Source organism: Euprymna scolopes, chromosome 11 (assembly GCF_053919585.1).
Source record: "Euprymna scolopes isolate OS-2025 chromosome 11, ASM5391958v1, whole genome shotgun sequence".
Classification (NCBI taxonomy): Eukaryota; Metazoa; Mollusca; class Cephalopoda; order Sepiida; family Sepiolidae; genus Euprymna; species Euprymna scolopes.
Genome location: NC_136492.1, coordinates 22,677,067 through 22,691,784, shown reverse-complemented (window position 1 = coordinate 22,691,784; position 14,718 = coordinate 22,677,067). Strand labels below are relative to the sequence as shown.

General features: G+C 33.3%; 1 protein-coding gene across 1 annotated transcript in view; it reads left to right on the top strand.

Moving 5' to 3' along the window:
* The first annotated feature begins 851 nt into the window (after nt 1-851).
* LOC145287804 (putative sodium/potassium-transporting ATPase subunit beta-3) overlaps nt 852-14,718 on the top strand; it is an 87,377-nt gene continuing 73,510 nt past the window's right edge. Inside the window, exon 1 of the mRNA XM_080135649.1 lies at nt 852-1,246. Coding sequence (XP_079991775.1) covers nt 1,114-1,246 — 133 coding nt within the window. The 5' untranslated portion in view covers nt 852-1,113. The remainder of the gene's footprint in view (nt 1,247-14,718) is intronic.

Here is a 14,718-nt window from a genome sequence, read left to right as displayed (position 1 = left end):
TGTTTGTATACGCGCGCGATATACAAAGAGGTCCACCTCCACAATTTTCTTTAAAAATGTTAAGAACAGCTTTCGGAATAGACGCGCCCAACCTTCCCATGTTAAGAACGGCTTTCACAATACCCCCCCCCATTAAAAATTGTGGAGGTGGACCTTAATGTAAAAATTTACCGTATTTTGAGTGTTGCTGTTGCTTAAATGAAAAAAAAAAAAAAGGCAAAAAATAACAATCAACCTCGCCCTATAATAAATTCCTCTGAAAAGGGTACTTTTAAAACAGGAGTAAAAGGGGGCAACTGCTTAGGCACCCCTGGCCCTCTTCTGGTCCGCACTGAGGATTGAACCTTCAACCTTCAACCTCCAGAAGCGTGTCACAACTGAATTCTAGCAAGTACTTTATCCACTACGCGGGCAACCCAAGTATAAATTTTAGACCCTTAAAACAATTCCTGTTTTTAGATGCATATTCTTACTAGTGAGCACTATTAACGCAAACTAACTCCATACAGAGATTTTAAAACTTTTTATCAAAATAAACTGATTCGATATTAAAACGTCAAAACGGGGTTTGATTTGCTGTAAAACAATGACTTCAACCGTCTTTCTTTAAATGAAACTTGACATCATTATCATTATCGTACGAATGGATTAAAATCTTCACATATTCAGCCCAAATCATAAATTAAAAACAAATCCACGCGTCTTTTAGATCATCCACGGTAGTATTTTTTTTTTTTTTTTTTTTTCTACTTAGGTATTCCAAGGAGAAACTTATAAAAAGAGGATATTCACCAAGAAAGGGATTGCGAGTGGAGGTTTGATAGTAAATAGGTTTGATAGAGAAAGGAGTGAGGGTGGGCTGGTGAATATCGTTCGGTGCTTTTCGTGTATTTCCGCGCGACCGTAGACTACGGTCGGTTCTTTCCGGCAATTGTCGGAAAGTGGGTTCGGCTCTCTGACGTATTTGATCGAACGTAGATACGGGAACGTAACCAGTCAGTTCTCTTTGCTCCGACGAGTGATTGCTTTTTTTTACGTTGAGAGAGAAAGAGAGCGGTTGAAAATAATCACCACAATCTCACTACCAATACCTACGACTGGCAGGTGATAAAAATGGCGACTTCTGATGTTGATCCAGCTTCGGGTCCAAGCAAAAGTGGCTTTAGACAATCTGTAGATAATTGTTGTACATTTCTTTACAATAGCGAAACTGGTGAGGTTTGCGGACGAACTGGCAAGAGCTGGGGTAAGTCTTTTTATCGCTTCTCCATTTTTCTTTCTTTTCTTTTTTTTTTTTTTTTTTTTTTTTTTTTACTATGCAAGTACTTCTGCTTCTTTTTACATAATACTTATCATCGTCGTTATAATCTGATTTTTTCCCCATTAGTAAAAGATAGTTTTTATTTGCCATCCTCGATTCTTGCCAAGTAAATAATACCAACCGTATTTCCCGACCCTTTCGTTACACTCCTGTTGCGTTTTTTCACCCATTTCTTTTTCCGTCCGTATTTGTGTCAATCGGGACCTAAAACTAGAATCCAGCTTTCGAATGATGACAGGATAAATAAAATAAATTAAAACCTATTTGCCCTTCGCGTCTTCTTGAGGAGACCATCCCCCAAGCATTATTATTTTATTTTTTTCGGGAGTTCGATAGAAGAGATCGTTTGTACTATCGTCGCCTGAGGCGTACCTGCCAGATCAAATCACAGCAAATTTTGCACCCGTCCATCCTCCCCACCCAACAAAAAAAACCCAAAGGACTGAATTCTCAATTATAAACTGACCTTTGTCTAACTTTGCATAGGATAGCCTGGAAATCTACTTACCTGGTCATAATATCATCATTATTATTTAAATTTAAAAATCAAGTAAGCGAATTGAAGAGCGTATTACAGTTTTGCGTGAAACATTGTCAGTATGCAAAAGTGATGCATATATTCGAAGCTGTCACAATGGTGTTATATATAACATGTAGGTATATTTACATTTAAATATAACTACATATACCATGTATAACTGATGTTCAATATATCTTTATAATTATTGATTTCTCTTTATTTTTTTTTATTAATGTCTATACCCCCTCCTTTTATTTATTTTAAATAAACTATACAATACATTATTTAATATTTCAAATGTTCTATTTTTACTCCCCTTTTTTAGCTTTTTAGATACATAATCTTTATTGTACTTTCTTTTTTTTTTTTTTTTTTTTTAACAATACGGGCCAGCCAAAGAAAATAGGAATTAGAAATTGATTTATGTTGGGATAATCCGTAGCTTAATCTTTCCCCACTTGTTTAACAGATTAATGTGCTATTTTTTTTTTTTTTTCTTTTTCATAACCAAAGCTAATGTTTGCTTCTGTATTAAGCAAGCGCCCGCTGTTAAAACAGAGGAAGGCAGGGGAGGAGGAGTAGAAAGGAGGGGGGGGTGTTGAAGGTAAAAATTGAACGCAAGATTGATTTTTCGTTTCCCCACTTCATATTAATTTATAATTTCGAATTCTGTTATTTTAGGTTTAGTACTGGGTATTTTCAATGTCTCGCTTGAATCTCACCGTTAAAAAAAAAAAAAAAAATGAAGGGGGGGGGTCTGTTTTTGGTGCAGTGGTGTGCGCCTTGCTGCTAACGCGTTATTGCTACTGCTTAGTAACCTTGAAGGCGACAAACAGTTGAAGGTGAAATCCCGAACCAATTGAGCTCGCTCGAAAAATCTCCCAGCCTTCATTTTCTATTATCTAAGAAATATTTAAATGACGATGTTTTACTTTTTTTCTTTTTTTTTTAGACATTTTATTTGCTAAGCAATTGTCGTGCCATGATAGTACTATCAAATCACTAAGAGACTAAATAAAACTACTTACTACATCTACTGTTGTAGTGTTGTATAAGCTTAATGTTGATTCGATTTTTTAAATTGAAGCAGTTAGTAGTGCCCCTCCATACGTTTTCAAAATCTGTATTAATACAATGACCAACTCTATGTTTCTCGAATCTGTGACTTACAAATTATTTTTTTAATTCAATATTAATCGATCTTTCGTTGAAATCGAAGGTGCAATAGTGCAAAATTAAACGAAACACAAATGCCTATTTTAAAATTACAAAATTAAATCCACCAGGATGCATTTCCATTTCTTTGTAAACAAGTCGGTCGTTTTAATACTTAACAGTTAAAGAACAAAAAAAAGGCACAATGAATTACTTCAGTATTCTTCGCATATTGAAAGCAATTTGGAAGCATTTAAACTGTTGAATAGAACGTACTTTGGCTTTAGAATCACTGACAAATCTTCATAAAATAATTGACTGTTTTGGGCTACATTTATGTTCAATCATTTTAGAAATAAAAATTAAAACTGTCTTAATTATAGTTTTAAAATAATTAAATTCAGTTAATAATATAATGATCAAACGATACTGTAATGATAAATTGACTTTTAAAAAAATTATATTAAAAGAATTAGTATCCGATGTTTTACTTTCGGTTTAAGAAGAAATCCTTCAAGATTGAAGCAATTTTTGTTTAATTATTTCAGAGTACCCCTTTTTTTCTTTTAAGGTTTTGTTAGTTCTCTCCATATTATAAATCGATATTGTGTCGTGTCTAATGTTGCTCTTGTGGAGGGAGAGATAATTAAATAAGAATAATAACAAATAACAAACCTTTTTTTTTTTTTTTAACTTTGGGAATAATATATAAATATATAAATTTAAAAAAAAACAAAAAAAAAAACAAGAAAAGCATCCTTTCATTGGTCGTGTACGGTTTCAGCGTCCCAAATTCGCACTTTCAAACGACGTCATTTTTATACGATTATTCGATTTCTAGTGTTTTAAATTGCATTGCACTTTAAGAAGTAGCACGGAAGAAAGACATTATTAATGAAGGTTTAATTAGACACCGAATCTATGTTTTCAAAAGAGAACTTTTGCTAACTTTAATATGTAGGTATATAGACATAAAAAGCACACCACCGTAATGTGGCGGAAAAGACAATTCTTATATAACTTGAACTCGAATTCTGAAGTCACAGATACAAGAGGGAAATAGATCCATTTAAAACTTGGTCAGATAGAATGTATATAAATGAGAAAAAGAAACTATTTATTTATTTTTTTTTTTTAAGGGGGTGGGTCTTGTTCGATTAGCTTTCTGAATATATACTTTTTTTTTTTTTTTTTTTTTTTTTTTGAAAAGGGAATTTGGGACGTTAAAAACGTACACAACTGATGTTAGTTTTCTGATTGTGATGTAAAAACTATTTTCTTTTTCATCTTTCCTCTCGAGACATTTTTTTTATCCGCAACCTCCATTGCTTGCTACACTTGACTTAAATATATTTGCTAATTTTGAAGTAGATGAATGATCTCCTGTAATAATATTTTCATGGTAAATTCTACCATGTTTTTTTAAATTAATATTTTAATGTATTTCGATTTTCTTGACATTAAAATCCATCAGTTTCCAAGATATTGACCTTGCTCAAAGTGATCTCCGTTTTTTCTTTCTCTCTCTCTTTCTATTTTCTTACAAAATATCAGTATTCATCATGTACGCTTGCACTTTGATTTAAATAATTATCGTATTACAGTTGTTTATTTTGTCTGTAAGAAATATTCAAGTCGAACTACGAGTGACATTTGGTTAATGAAGTTTTCAAGAGATTCCTTGCCCAAGTTAGTCAGAGGTCATTTTTTTTTTTTTTTTTTTTTTTTTTTTTTTTTTTTAAATCCCGAGTTTAAGAAAATATTAATTTATTTATAGTTTAAATGGATTTTTTTTTAAATGTTTAATCAAGAAGTGATATTGCCTGGGAGCAATATCTATTTTATCCTAGGTAAGCCAAAAGAGAAATCATTCTAGACTGAGGCAAGTTTTTTTTTTCTGCGCCTTTCTTTTTTAATTTTTTTTTTTTTTAGCTGCATTTTATTTTTCTGTTCATATAAAAAACGACATAGTGCCTAACTTTTTACCCTCGTAAGAAAACAAGTAATTGTGGACTTAACAATGAGCTCAGTGTAGTATCTGTTCTGATACTATACTTTGTTTTTTTTATGAGACGAGTAAAAGAAGAAATCTTTCTAGACTGAGGCAGTTTTTGTCCCAATCAGGAGTTATCCCTTTTTTAATTAGCTAGGATTGCTCAATGCTCCACATTAAACACTGTCCTTGTGTCTAACTCTGACTTGGGGTGGTAGGGGCACAAGAAGCCTATAATTCCAGAATTTACAACCTTTATAATTTTAAAGCTTATTTATTAATCTTTTGTTATTCGAACTATCTTCATTGTTTGGTTTTATATTCACAACGTTTTGGCCGATGTAACGACCCCCCGATATCCAGGTGCATCTGAGGAATGTCGGGATGGTTGCAATGTTGCATTGTTGCATAGGCTGAAAAATGTTAACATAAGAATAATGCGAGTCGTATTCCGAATAATACAAATTATCAATCATTATTTAAAAGTAAAATCCTAATAAAGATTTAAAGTTAATCTAAAGTTTGGAAATTATATTAATTTAATGTTTTTTTTTTTTGTTGTTTTTTTTTACAATTTTGCCCATCCGTATTTGTCTAAATTAATCGTTATTAAAAATACCATTTCTTAACTAATTTTTCTCGGTGATACTGGATCTTTTTTTTTTTTTTTTTTTTTTCAGGATTATATTTTTAAAAATTCTTACGCTAATGTTTGCACCATCATAAGTATAAGAAAAATATATTATAAATTTTTGTGAGTTTTAAACTCGCATAAATTATCTTTTATTTTTTTTATGAAAACATTGAATGGTGCTTCTATACTTTATTGCCGAAATTGGAGACGCCATTTTATTTCACGCACCTGCTCTCCAAATTTAGGGGAGAACATTATATTAAACTATGGCCGAAGCATGAAATAAATAACAAGAAATTAAACTTCCGGAAAAAACTATGAAAAAAAATAAAGTGAAAGAGAACATATATTCGTAATTGTTTAATTGGAAATATTTCGATTTAATTAATGAGAACGGGAAAGTTTTTCATGAAATATTTTTATTATTATTATTAAAAACAGAAAATGAAATGACATATAATGGTTTAAACTGGGCGAGCGCTATTTGAAAACAAAACTAAAACATTTATTGTATAAAAATTTACAAAATATAATTGGAAAAACATTTATTGAAAAGTTTGCGTAAAAAAAATATAATTATAACAAAACAATTTTGTAATGAAAGCAATATTTATAATTTTTTCGAACAAATAATTTTAAACGGTTTAATTTCTTATTTCATGCTTCGGCCATAGTCTCCCCTGGATTTAGAGAACAGGTGCGTGAAATAAAATGGTGTCCGAAATTTCGGCTATAAAGTGTAGAAAAGCACATATTGAATAAACATATTGAATGCAGTAGCTTGAGAAATTTATTTTTCTTCAAGTTATATTGATTTCATTAACACCGACTTTAGGGTCTTTTTCCGTAGTGTTTCTGAAATATTAAATTGTTAACAGCTACCATGCTTTATTTTTATCATATAAACAAAAAAAAAAAAGAAACAAAATAAATTCATGCGTCTTTATTTATTTTTTTAGTACTTAAAATTTTAACGTTAGCAAAGGTGTTTATTACTTACAAAAAATACAGTTTTACTAAAATAATATAATGAACAGATTTTTATTTTATGTGATTATTAATTAATAAACACTGAAAATGTCATTAAAATCAGTTGATTTCCTGAATTTTGGTGAATTTTTAAATGAAGGACAGGTAAAAATATTCATGCATTTTAGGTATCGGCCATTCATTTTGCACGTACCTAATATTAAGCATTTTTTTTTTTTAGCTGTTAGTCTATTTCTTTCTAAAAGATTTCGTGTGCACAGCACAGGCACAGGTGCGTTCGCCTTTCTCACACCTCTGCGTTTAATTACTGCTGACATTTAAAACTAATTTTTATTCTAATTAATCTATTTAAAAAGCGAAAAAAAAAAAAACGCAAAATTCTCGTAAGGGTTTGTTGATAACAAATCTTAGATTTATTCCCTTTAGTATGTTTTAAAATTATTTAGTAAATATTTTTTTTTTTTTTTTTGTGTGTGTGGGTCTTGTCTTTAAATATTTTGTGTGTGCTGGCTGACCCAGTTTTCTCCGAGTGATTGCTGTCATGTCCTTAAAAGAAAGGTCATTCTTATATAACGGATAGACAACAACCACCCCGTTCATACTTTTTCCAATCGGCTGTTGATTTGGAAGCGACCATTTAAACTTAATCTGAATAAATGATTTATTTTGATAAATAAAATAAATGCATTACAACCCTGGTGGTGGTGGTGGGACCATTTAAAATGTTTCTCTTGTCCGAAAGAGCCTTCTCCCGGGATTTGCCTTCTCCTTTCGGGGAAGGAACCGCGCTCTCGTGTCGACTGGTTTGAACATTTGAGATTTTTTTGTACGCATTCAATACCCCTCCCCACTCCATCCGCCTCTTTTTTTATGGGGGGGGGGGGCATAACACTTTAAATAGGATCTTGTGTTCTATCTGGTCTTGGTGGGGAGACAGACCTTTCTGCCCCTCTCTCGAAACACACGTGAATGTTGCCTTGTTAAAAATGCGTATTTTTAACGCATTTTTCTTTCTCGTGTAGAGAGAAAAAAAAAGTCAGCAACAACCACCTGTAAAGTTGTGCAACCTGAAAGTGACCTTCACAGGTTGAGATTCGCGTCTCAAAAGTCCCGTGTTATATTTCTGCTTTTTCTTTTTCTTATTGATTATCGAATGATCCACAGAGACCCCCCCCCCCCGCTTGCCTTTTAAAAATTACTTATAATTAGCTGTATCAACCCGGCGTTGTCCAGGTGAACGAAATAAAATATTCAAATATGCGTTTACGTTTTGTAACTCTTGTTTTCTTTCAATAAATATTCGGTTTATAACAAATAATTCAATATTTTGATAATCATGCAGAGTGTTGAAATGGTAACGTTATTTCGAAATCGATTCTTAATTTATTAAGGCCTAGGGAGGGGGGGAGCTTTTTTTTTTTTTTTTTTTTTTTTTACTATTTTGTACTTTCGCCTAACAATTTAATAAACGGAAGATACCATAAACATTTAATTTAACTTAAAAATACAAAAAGCATGGTCCGTCTTTTGTATAAGTATCCCCCCCCTGCTTCCGTTCAGTCTTGAAAGACAAAGGATACCCACTGTAGGGGCAAGAGCGCATATAATTGTGAGGCAAGGGTTGTGCAATCGCCAACCAAGCCTCTCCTGAATCGGCACTGTTTGAGTCCAGTGGCAAGGAGAAGACCAGGCACCAGGATGACTGGAAACAATGCCGAGATAAGCGGAGAGCACACACAGAACCTGAAAGTCCCAAATGGTCACCCATTTAGTACTGACCAGGTTCAACGTTGCTTAACTTCGGTGATCCAGCGGGAACCGGTGTGTGTGTGTGTGTGTGTGTCAACGTGATTATGCCGTATATTGTATAAATACTAATAATTATTTAATCTTTATCAAATATGGACTTTCAAAACTAGGTTTGATGAGATTTCTGGCCATCTTCTAGTTCATAATTTACTTCCCCCGCGCGATGACAGTTAAACACAGGCTCTGGTTTAAATCCAAGTCCCCTGAAAAGGGCACTTTGGATGAGAACCAAAAGGACATAACACTCCCTTGTGAATGAGGGCGCCTCAAGCGATAAACATTAAACTCGTCCATCTCAGAAAGAAGGAAATGCCTAGGAGATTTCTCTTGTGACCAAACAGATACCACACTTTGGCCCCAATCAGTAGATGTGATGAAAATGTAATCTGTCCTTTTTATCACCCCCTCCCCAACGGAGGTTGGGTGTGACTATAACACAGTCCGTTTTTAAATTTTGAAAAAATCCAGCTCCTCAAAAAAAGAGACGCTGTCGCTACACATACATACAATACTTGGAACATGACTTCCAAATGAATATTGGTCATCTTGCAGTCTAGTTAACCGCCCAGAAAATTAAATAAATGATGAACTTGAACGAGAATCACTCCTCCACCCCTATCTATATATTAGTGTCCAATCAATAATAATCCACTGAAAAGCTGCAAAAAATATAAATAGGCGTTCTTAACATGGGAGGGTTTATTCCGAAAGCCGTTCTTAACATAAGGTTGAGGGTGTTTACTGTTTATTCCGAAAGCTGTTTCTGAGGGGGGGGGGGATTCTCATTCAGGTCCGCCAAATAACTTTGACCAAACGCATTATCCTTTGTACCTTTTTAAAGTGTTAGTGTTAACTATAGTGTAATATTGCCAGAACATGAATAAAATGATTCTCTCTCTCTCTCTCTCTCTCTCTCTCTCTCTCTCTCTCTCTCTCTCTCTCTCTCAGCATTATCAGTGAAACTGTTTATTTATTTGATATCTTTTTATTTGGCAATTAATTAACTTGCGCATTTTTTTTCTGAACGTTTTTAATGTCCCAAATTTTTTTCAAATAATCATACAATTGTAGCTTTACAATTATGACGTTGTGGTTTAAGATGTTATGACAAGTGGAAATATACATAAAAATTATATTTGAATTGGGGGGGGGGCATATTTATTTTACATTTAAATTTATTCTTTTCTGTCGAATTATGGTTTCTATTTACTTTCCTCCCTACGAAGGCACTCAAGATCGGTTTTTAATGTGGGGAAAATCCAGCTCCCCAGAAAGGGCAATCTGGATGCGAACAAAAATTTAAATTATCTCAGTCATGAAGGATTTCTCCTCTTCTGATCGAGGACAAAAAAGATGAACTGTAGCAAACAGATACTACACTTGGCCCGAGTCTCTTTCCCTGTATATCTATCTCTCCGAGTTGCAAGGTCGCAGAGCGGTGCGAGGCAAGCTAAATAATTGCTTTTTTTTTTTTTTTTTTTTTAATGGACCGTTCATTTATGGGGTTTAACCGGTAAAAAGCTGCTAAGAGGTCATTTTTTTTAATTGAACTTGGCAAGCGTAAGTCGACTCAAAATGCTTTTATGCGCATATGTGTTTATGCATTAAAGTATATTTATTTCTCAACCCTCTGATAATAGCTCTGACGGTAACGACTAAGGCTGGAATGCTAAATGTTTTGGTTTCGATTCTAACTGATGGCATCAAGTCATGTTTTCCTTCAATTTTTGAAATCCCTACTCTATATTGGGTACAATATAATAATCAAGAGATTTTGCTTTATAATAATAAATACGAAATTTGCCTGAATAAAAATGTTAAAGCGTATTTTACCATTGGGCAACATCGATCGCTCCACTAGTTTATATATATATATATATATATATATATATATATATATATATACACACACACACTAGCAAAAGTACCCATCGTTGACTGGGTTAAAAAACAGCCTACAGAAAATGGACTCTGATTTATGAAAGTATGATAGGTTATAAAAAGGAACGGTTGTAAAGAGATAGCTTCGAATTCGGGGTATCAAAACCAAAGCAAAATATGATGAAAGTAAAAATAAAATAGATAAACCCCATAATTTATTATACCATACCTGTTCACACTGAAACAGTACTTATGATATTCTGTGGATCTATATTAAAAAAACCTTGTTAAACTTTGTGACATGTTTCCATTCTATGGAGGTCAGGCGCGAACGAACACCTCATAATTTTATTATACCATCCCTATTTAAGTTAAAACATACTTATCAAAGTATTATGTACATCTATATCAAAAACACTTGTAAACGTTTTTTTTTTTTTTTTAAATTTTTAAATTTATTTCCATACTTTGTGGACCAGGCGCGTACGCAGACCCTACAATTTTAATGAATCACCGTTCTGCCAGATCAAACATACCCATTCCTGTGTCTCGATACATCTATCATATGTGATCAGTTTTCTATAATAGGCAACCATGCAGGAGCCTATTCGTGACCACGCGCGCGCGCACACACACACACACACACGCACACGTTTAGCTTTATATTATAATATATGAGAGAGAAAGACGAGCGGGGGGCATGCGCTCGGGCTTGTTGGGTCGTGAAATACGCTTAAATATATTTTAATTCTTGCAAATCTCGTATTTATTACAGAGCTAATTCTCTATTGAATATTATATTGTACCAAATATATAGTAATAATTTAAAAAGTTAAAAAAAAAAAAAAAATGACTTGGGTGCCATCAGTTATAATCGAAACCGAAACATTTAGCACCTCAGCTGCGTCTCCTACCGATATAGCTACCGAGAGATCGATTTCATATTAAATGAGTTAAATAAATTGAATTTGGGCATGCGCAGAAAGAAGTTAAAAAAAAAAAATATCGGCAAGTTGAAATGAACATTTTGCATTTCACCTTGCCGACATATTCCCGTGCGTGTTTTACTCGTTATAAACCATTCTTACTGTATGATTACTAGTTCCTGTAATGTCGGTGCTATGTGACCAGTTGTTTAAGAGTTTATCAGTTAAATATTCACACACACACACGGACTGTTTTATTTATATAGATTATATTTGAAAACTGTTACATACTTACGCGACACACCATGTTTTCATTGGCGTGGATTGAACTTTTATTATTTAAGAATGTTAAAAATCCATTTAAATCCTCAACAATTGACGAAATTTCATTATTCACCGAGGATGCGGATGGATTTTTAACGCCTTTTAAATGGTAAAAAGTGAACCCACGTCAATAAAACCATGGTATCTATCTGGAATATGTCGCATATCTATTTTAGTTCTCACATTTACGATCAAACACTGCATTGACTTCTTTTCAACACACCCCAACGTATACACCCTAATGTATAATCTATTATATAAAAATAACTTTGAGTTTGTTCCCTATAAATTCGAAAACGGCTGCGTCGATTTTTATGAAATTTCACAGGATGATATGTTACGTGCCAGGCAGTGTTCTTAGATAGACTTTATGTTGGAATGTCTTCAACAAGTATCGATAATCAAAATAATCCGATGAAAGAAAGACCAGGCGATTTTGACAAAAGTTAACCCCTTACACAACCTAACATCATCAGTGCATTTGAGAAGTTTTTATTACCACACGAGCTGAAAGTCTCTACATATAAAATATAGATAAACTTCTTTGATATGACAGGGACGCATACGAAATGAATGTTTCTGTTTAGAGCATGATACTTGACTTTTGCATTTTAAACTTTATTTGTAGCCATTATATATATTTATCAAATCAATAGTAGGTTCTCTACAGTACAATGTAGACTACATTATATTGTGAACTTAGTCACTGAGGAGGATTGTGAAACTTCCTCTCTGTGCACCACAGTGGGTCCCCTACTAGAGCATGCAATCAAACAATTTGATTGAAAAATGGGCTTTTTCACTGATTTCGATGAAAATACAAATATGTGAAACTTTCGTTGATCATCAATCTCGGGCAACATAGAGTTTCCCTACTTGTGTGTGTGTGTGAGAGAATTTTGTTATGAATAATTGGGCATCGAATACATTTAAGAGTCCTTTTTTTTTATCTATATTCCTAGATTTTTTTTTTATATTGATATTCATATTAAAAACCCTTTATTCTATTTATTTGAAAAGAAAATATGACTTTGTTATATATGGGTCGTGGAATTGCGTTCCTCCGCAAAAGATCTAGTTAATTTGCATATCCTTCTAAACATTCATCTTAATTAATTCCCTATTCGTTTTTTTTTTGTTTTTTTTTAAGGGATAATCATCTTTAGTTAACTATTATGTGTAATTATATTCATGCAGATATTCTACATGATTTATACTTGCGGAATATTTGCATAAAAATGTTATAGTAAACACAAACCTCTTTCTATATATATTTATGTATGCGTATGTTAAAAAAAAAAAAAAATGTTGCCTACCAAACTCCTCCGTCAGTTTTTGGTCTACAGACCTGAAACTTTATGGGATAGTTGAAACTTTATATTTGGGTGCTAGACGGGGGGAAATCGATGCAATATTAAAAATGAAATTTTCCAGGTGAATGTCGAATGACGGCATGACGAATATGTATGCGTGACGTAATAGCTATTGGTTCATGATTTTTTTAGCCTTGCAGTAAGCATATCTTAATAGTATAGTCATTAACGTCAAAGGAAAAAGTAAATCGTAAGCTAAACGTTTTGGTTTCGATTCTCGGTTGTGGCGCACGAGTCTTAACTTTTTAAATCTACTATGTATTAGGTCCAATATAATCTATATATCCATAGAAGTGAAATTGTGTCTGTGTACATTTCCCGACCAAACTACTCTGTCAGTTTTCAGTCTACAGACTTAAGATTTGACATAAGGGATGTTGAGATTTGGGAGAATCTTTTTAATTGATTTTCGACCAGAAATTTTGCTTTCAAGGGGTCGAAGTTTAACCTTTTGAAAACTCTACCAAACCCTCTCTGCCAATTTTGGGTCTAAACACTTGAAATTTTAGCTGTAGGTTCCTTGGACATGAATCAAATTTTTTTATTTGATTTGAGCCCAAAACAAATGTTATGGTGTCAAAATTGGGGTCAAAGTTTTTAAAAATATACCTCTGCGGTCTTTACCAAATTACTCGGCCAATTATTGGTCTAAATATTTGAAATTTTACATAAAGGGATTCAGACATGCAGCAAGCTTTTTGTTCAGTTTTAGGGCGAGAATTTGGCTACCAAGAGGTCCAAGTTGGTAGAGTTTACCTTTGCAGACTCTACCAAACTCCTCCACCAATTTTGGGTATAAACACTAGAAATTTTAGATCTAGGTTACCTGGACATGAATCAAACTTTTTATTATATATATATACTCGAGTTTATTTATTCAAAAGTAATGGACTAATGAATTCAACGAGGTTGTTAGATAGTGCTCAATAAAAAGAGCTGATAATACTTGTTTATTGTTATATAAACATGCTCACATCCCGCTGCTACAAATAGCCACTTGTTTCAGTCAAACAACAGATATCATCAGGCAGCGACTTGACTATTCAAAAGTTTATTCATTGAACTTTTGAATAGTCAAGTCGCTGCCTGATGATATCTGTTGTTTGATTGAAACAAGTGGCTATTTGTAACAGCGGGATGTGAGCATGTTTATATAACAAACAACTATTATATATATATAATATGCACATAAAGTTATGAACAGTACATGGGGCCCAAGCAAAGCTTGGCTGAACTGTTAGTATGATAATAAATTGGGGTCAAATTTTAAAAAAAATTGACCTCTGCGGTCTCTACGAAATTGCTCAGACAAATTTTGGTCTAAACATTTGAAATCTTAGTGTATTCACACGTAGGACAAGCTATTAACAATACATAGGGCCCAAGCAAAGCTGGGCTGAACTACTTGTACAATAATAAATACGAAAATTAATCAAAATATCATATTTAAGCATGTTTTACGGCCGGGCCGCGCCGGGCGTCCTGCTAGTTCTTTTATAAATTCGTCCATTTCTTAACTAAATAATGCTTGTACTAAGTTATTTGTTGATGATCCTCTGACTTTTTTGCCCCTGCCCCCCCCCCCCGCAACTGACCACTAATATAGTTTAATAAGATATTGTTTCTATAGATTTGGTTATCTGTTAATCTAGGGCAGAAGGATGGGGAGAGTCTGAGATAGTTTTCAAGTGATGCAGCAGCAGTCGAGTCGATCAATAAGAATCGTCCTTGGGTCGGCGATCGGCAAATTCTGATAAAGCTATTTTTTTTTTTTTTTTCTCGGCATTCCTTA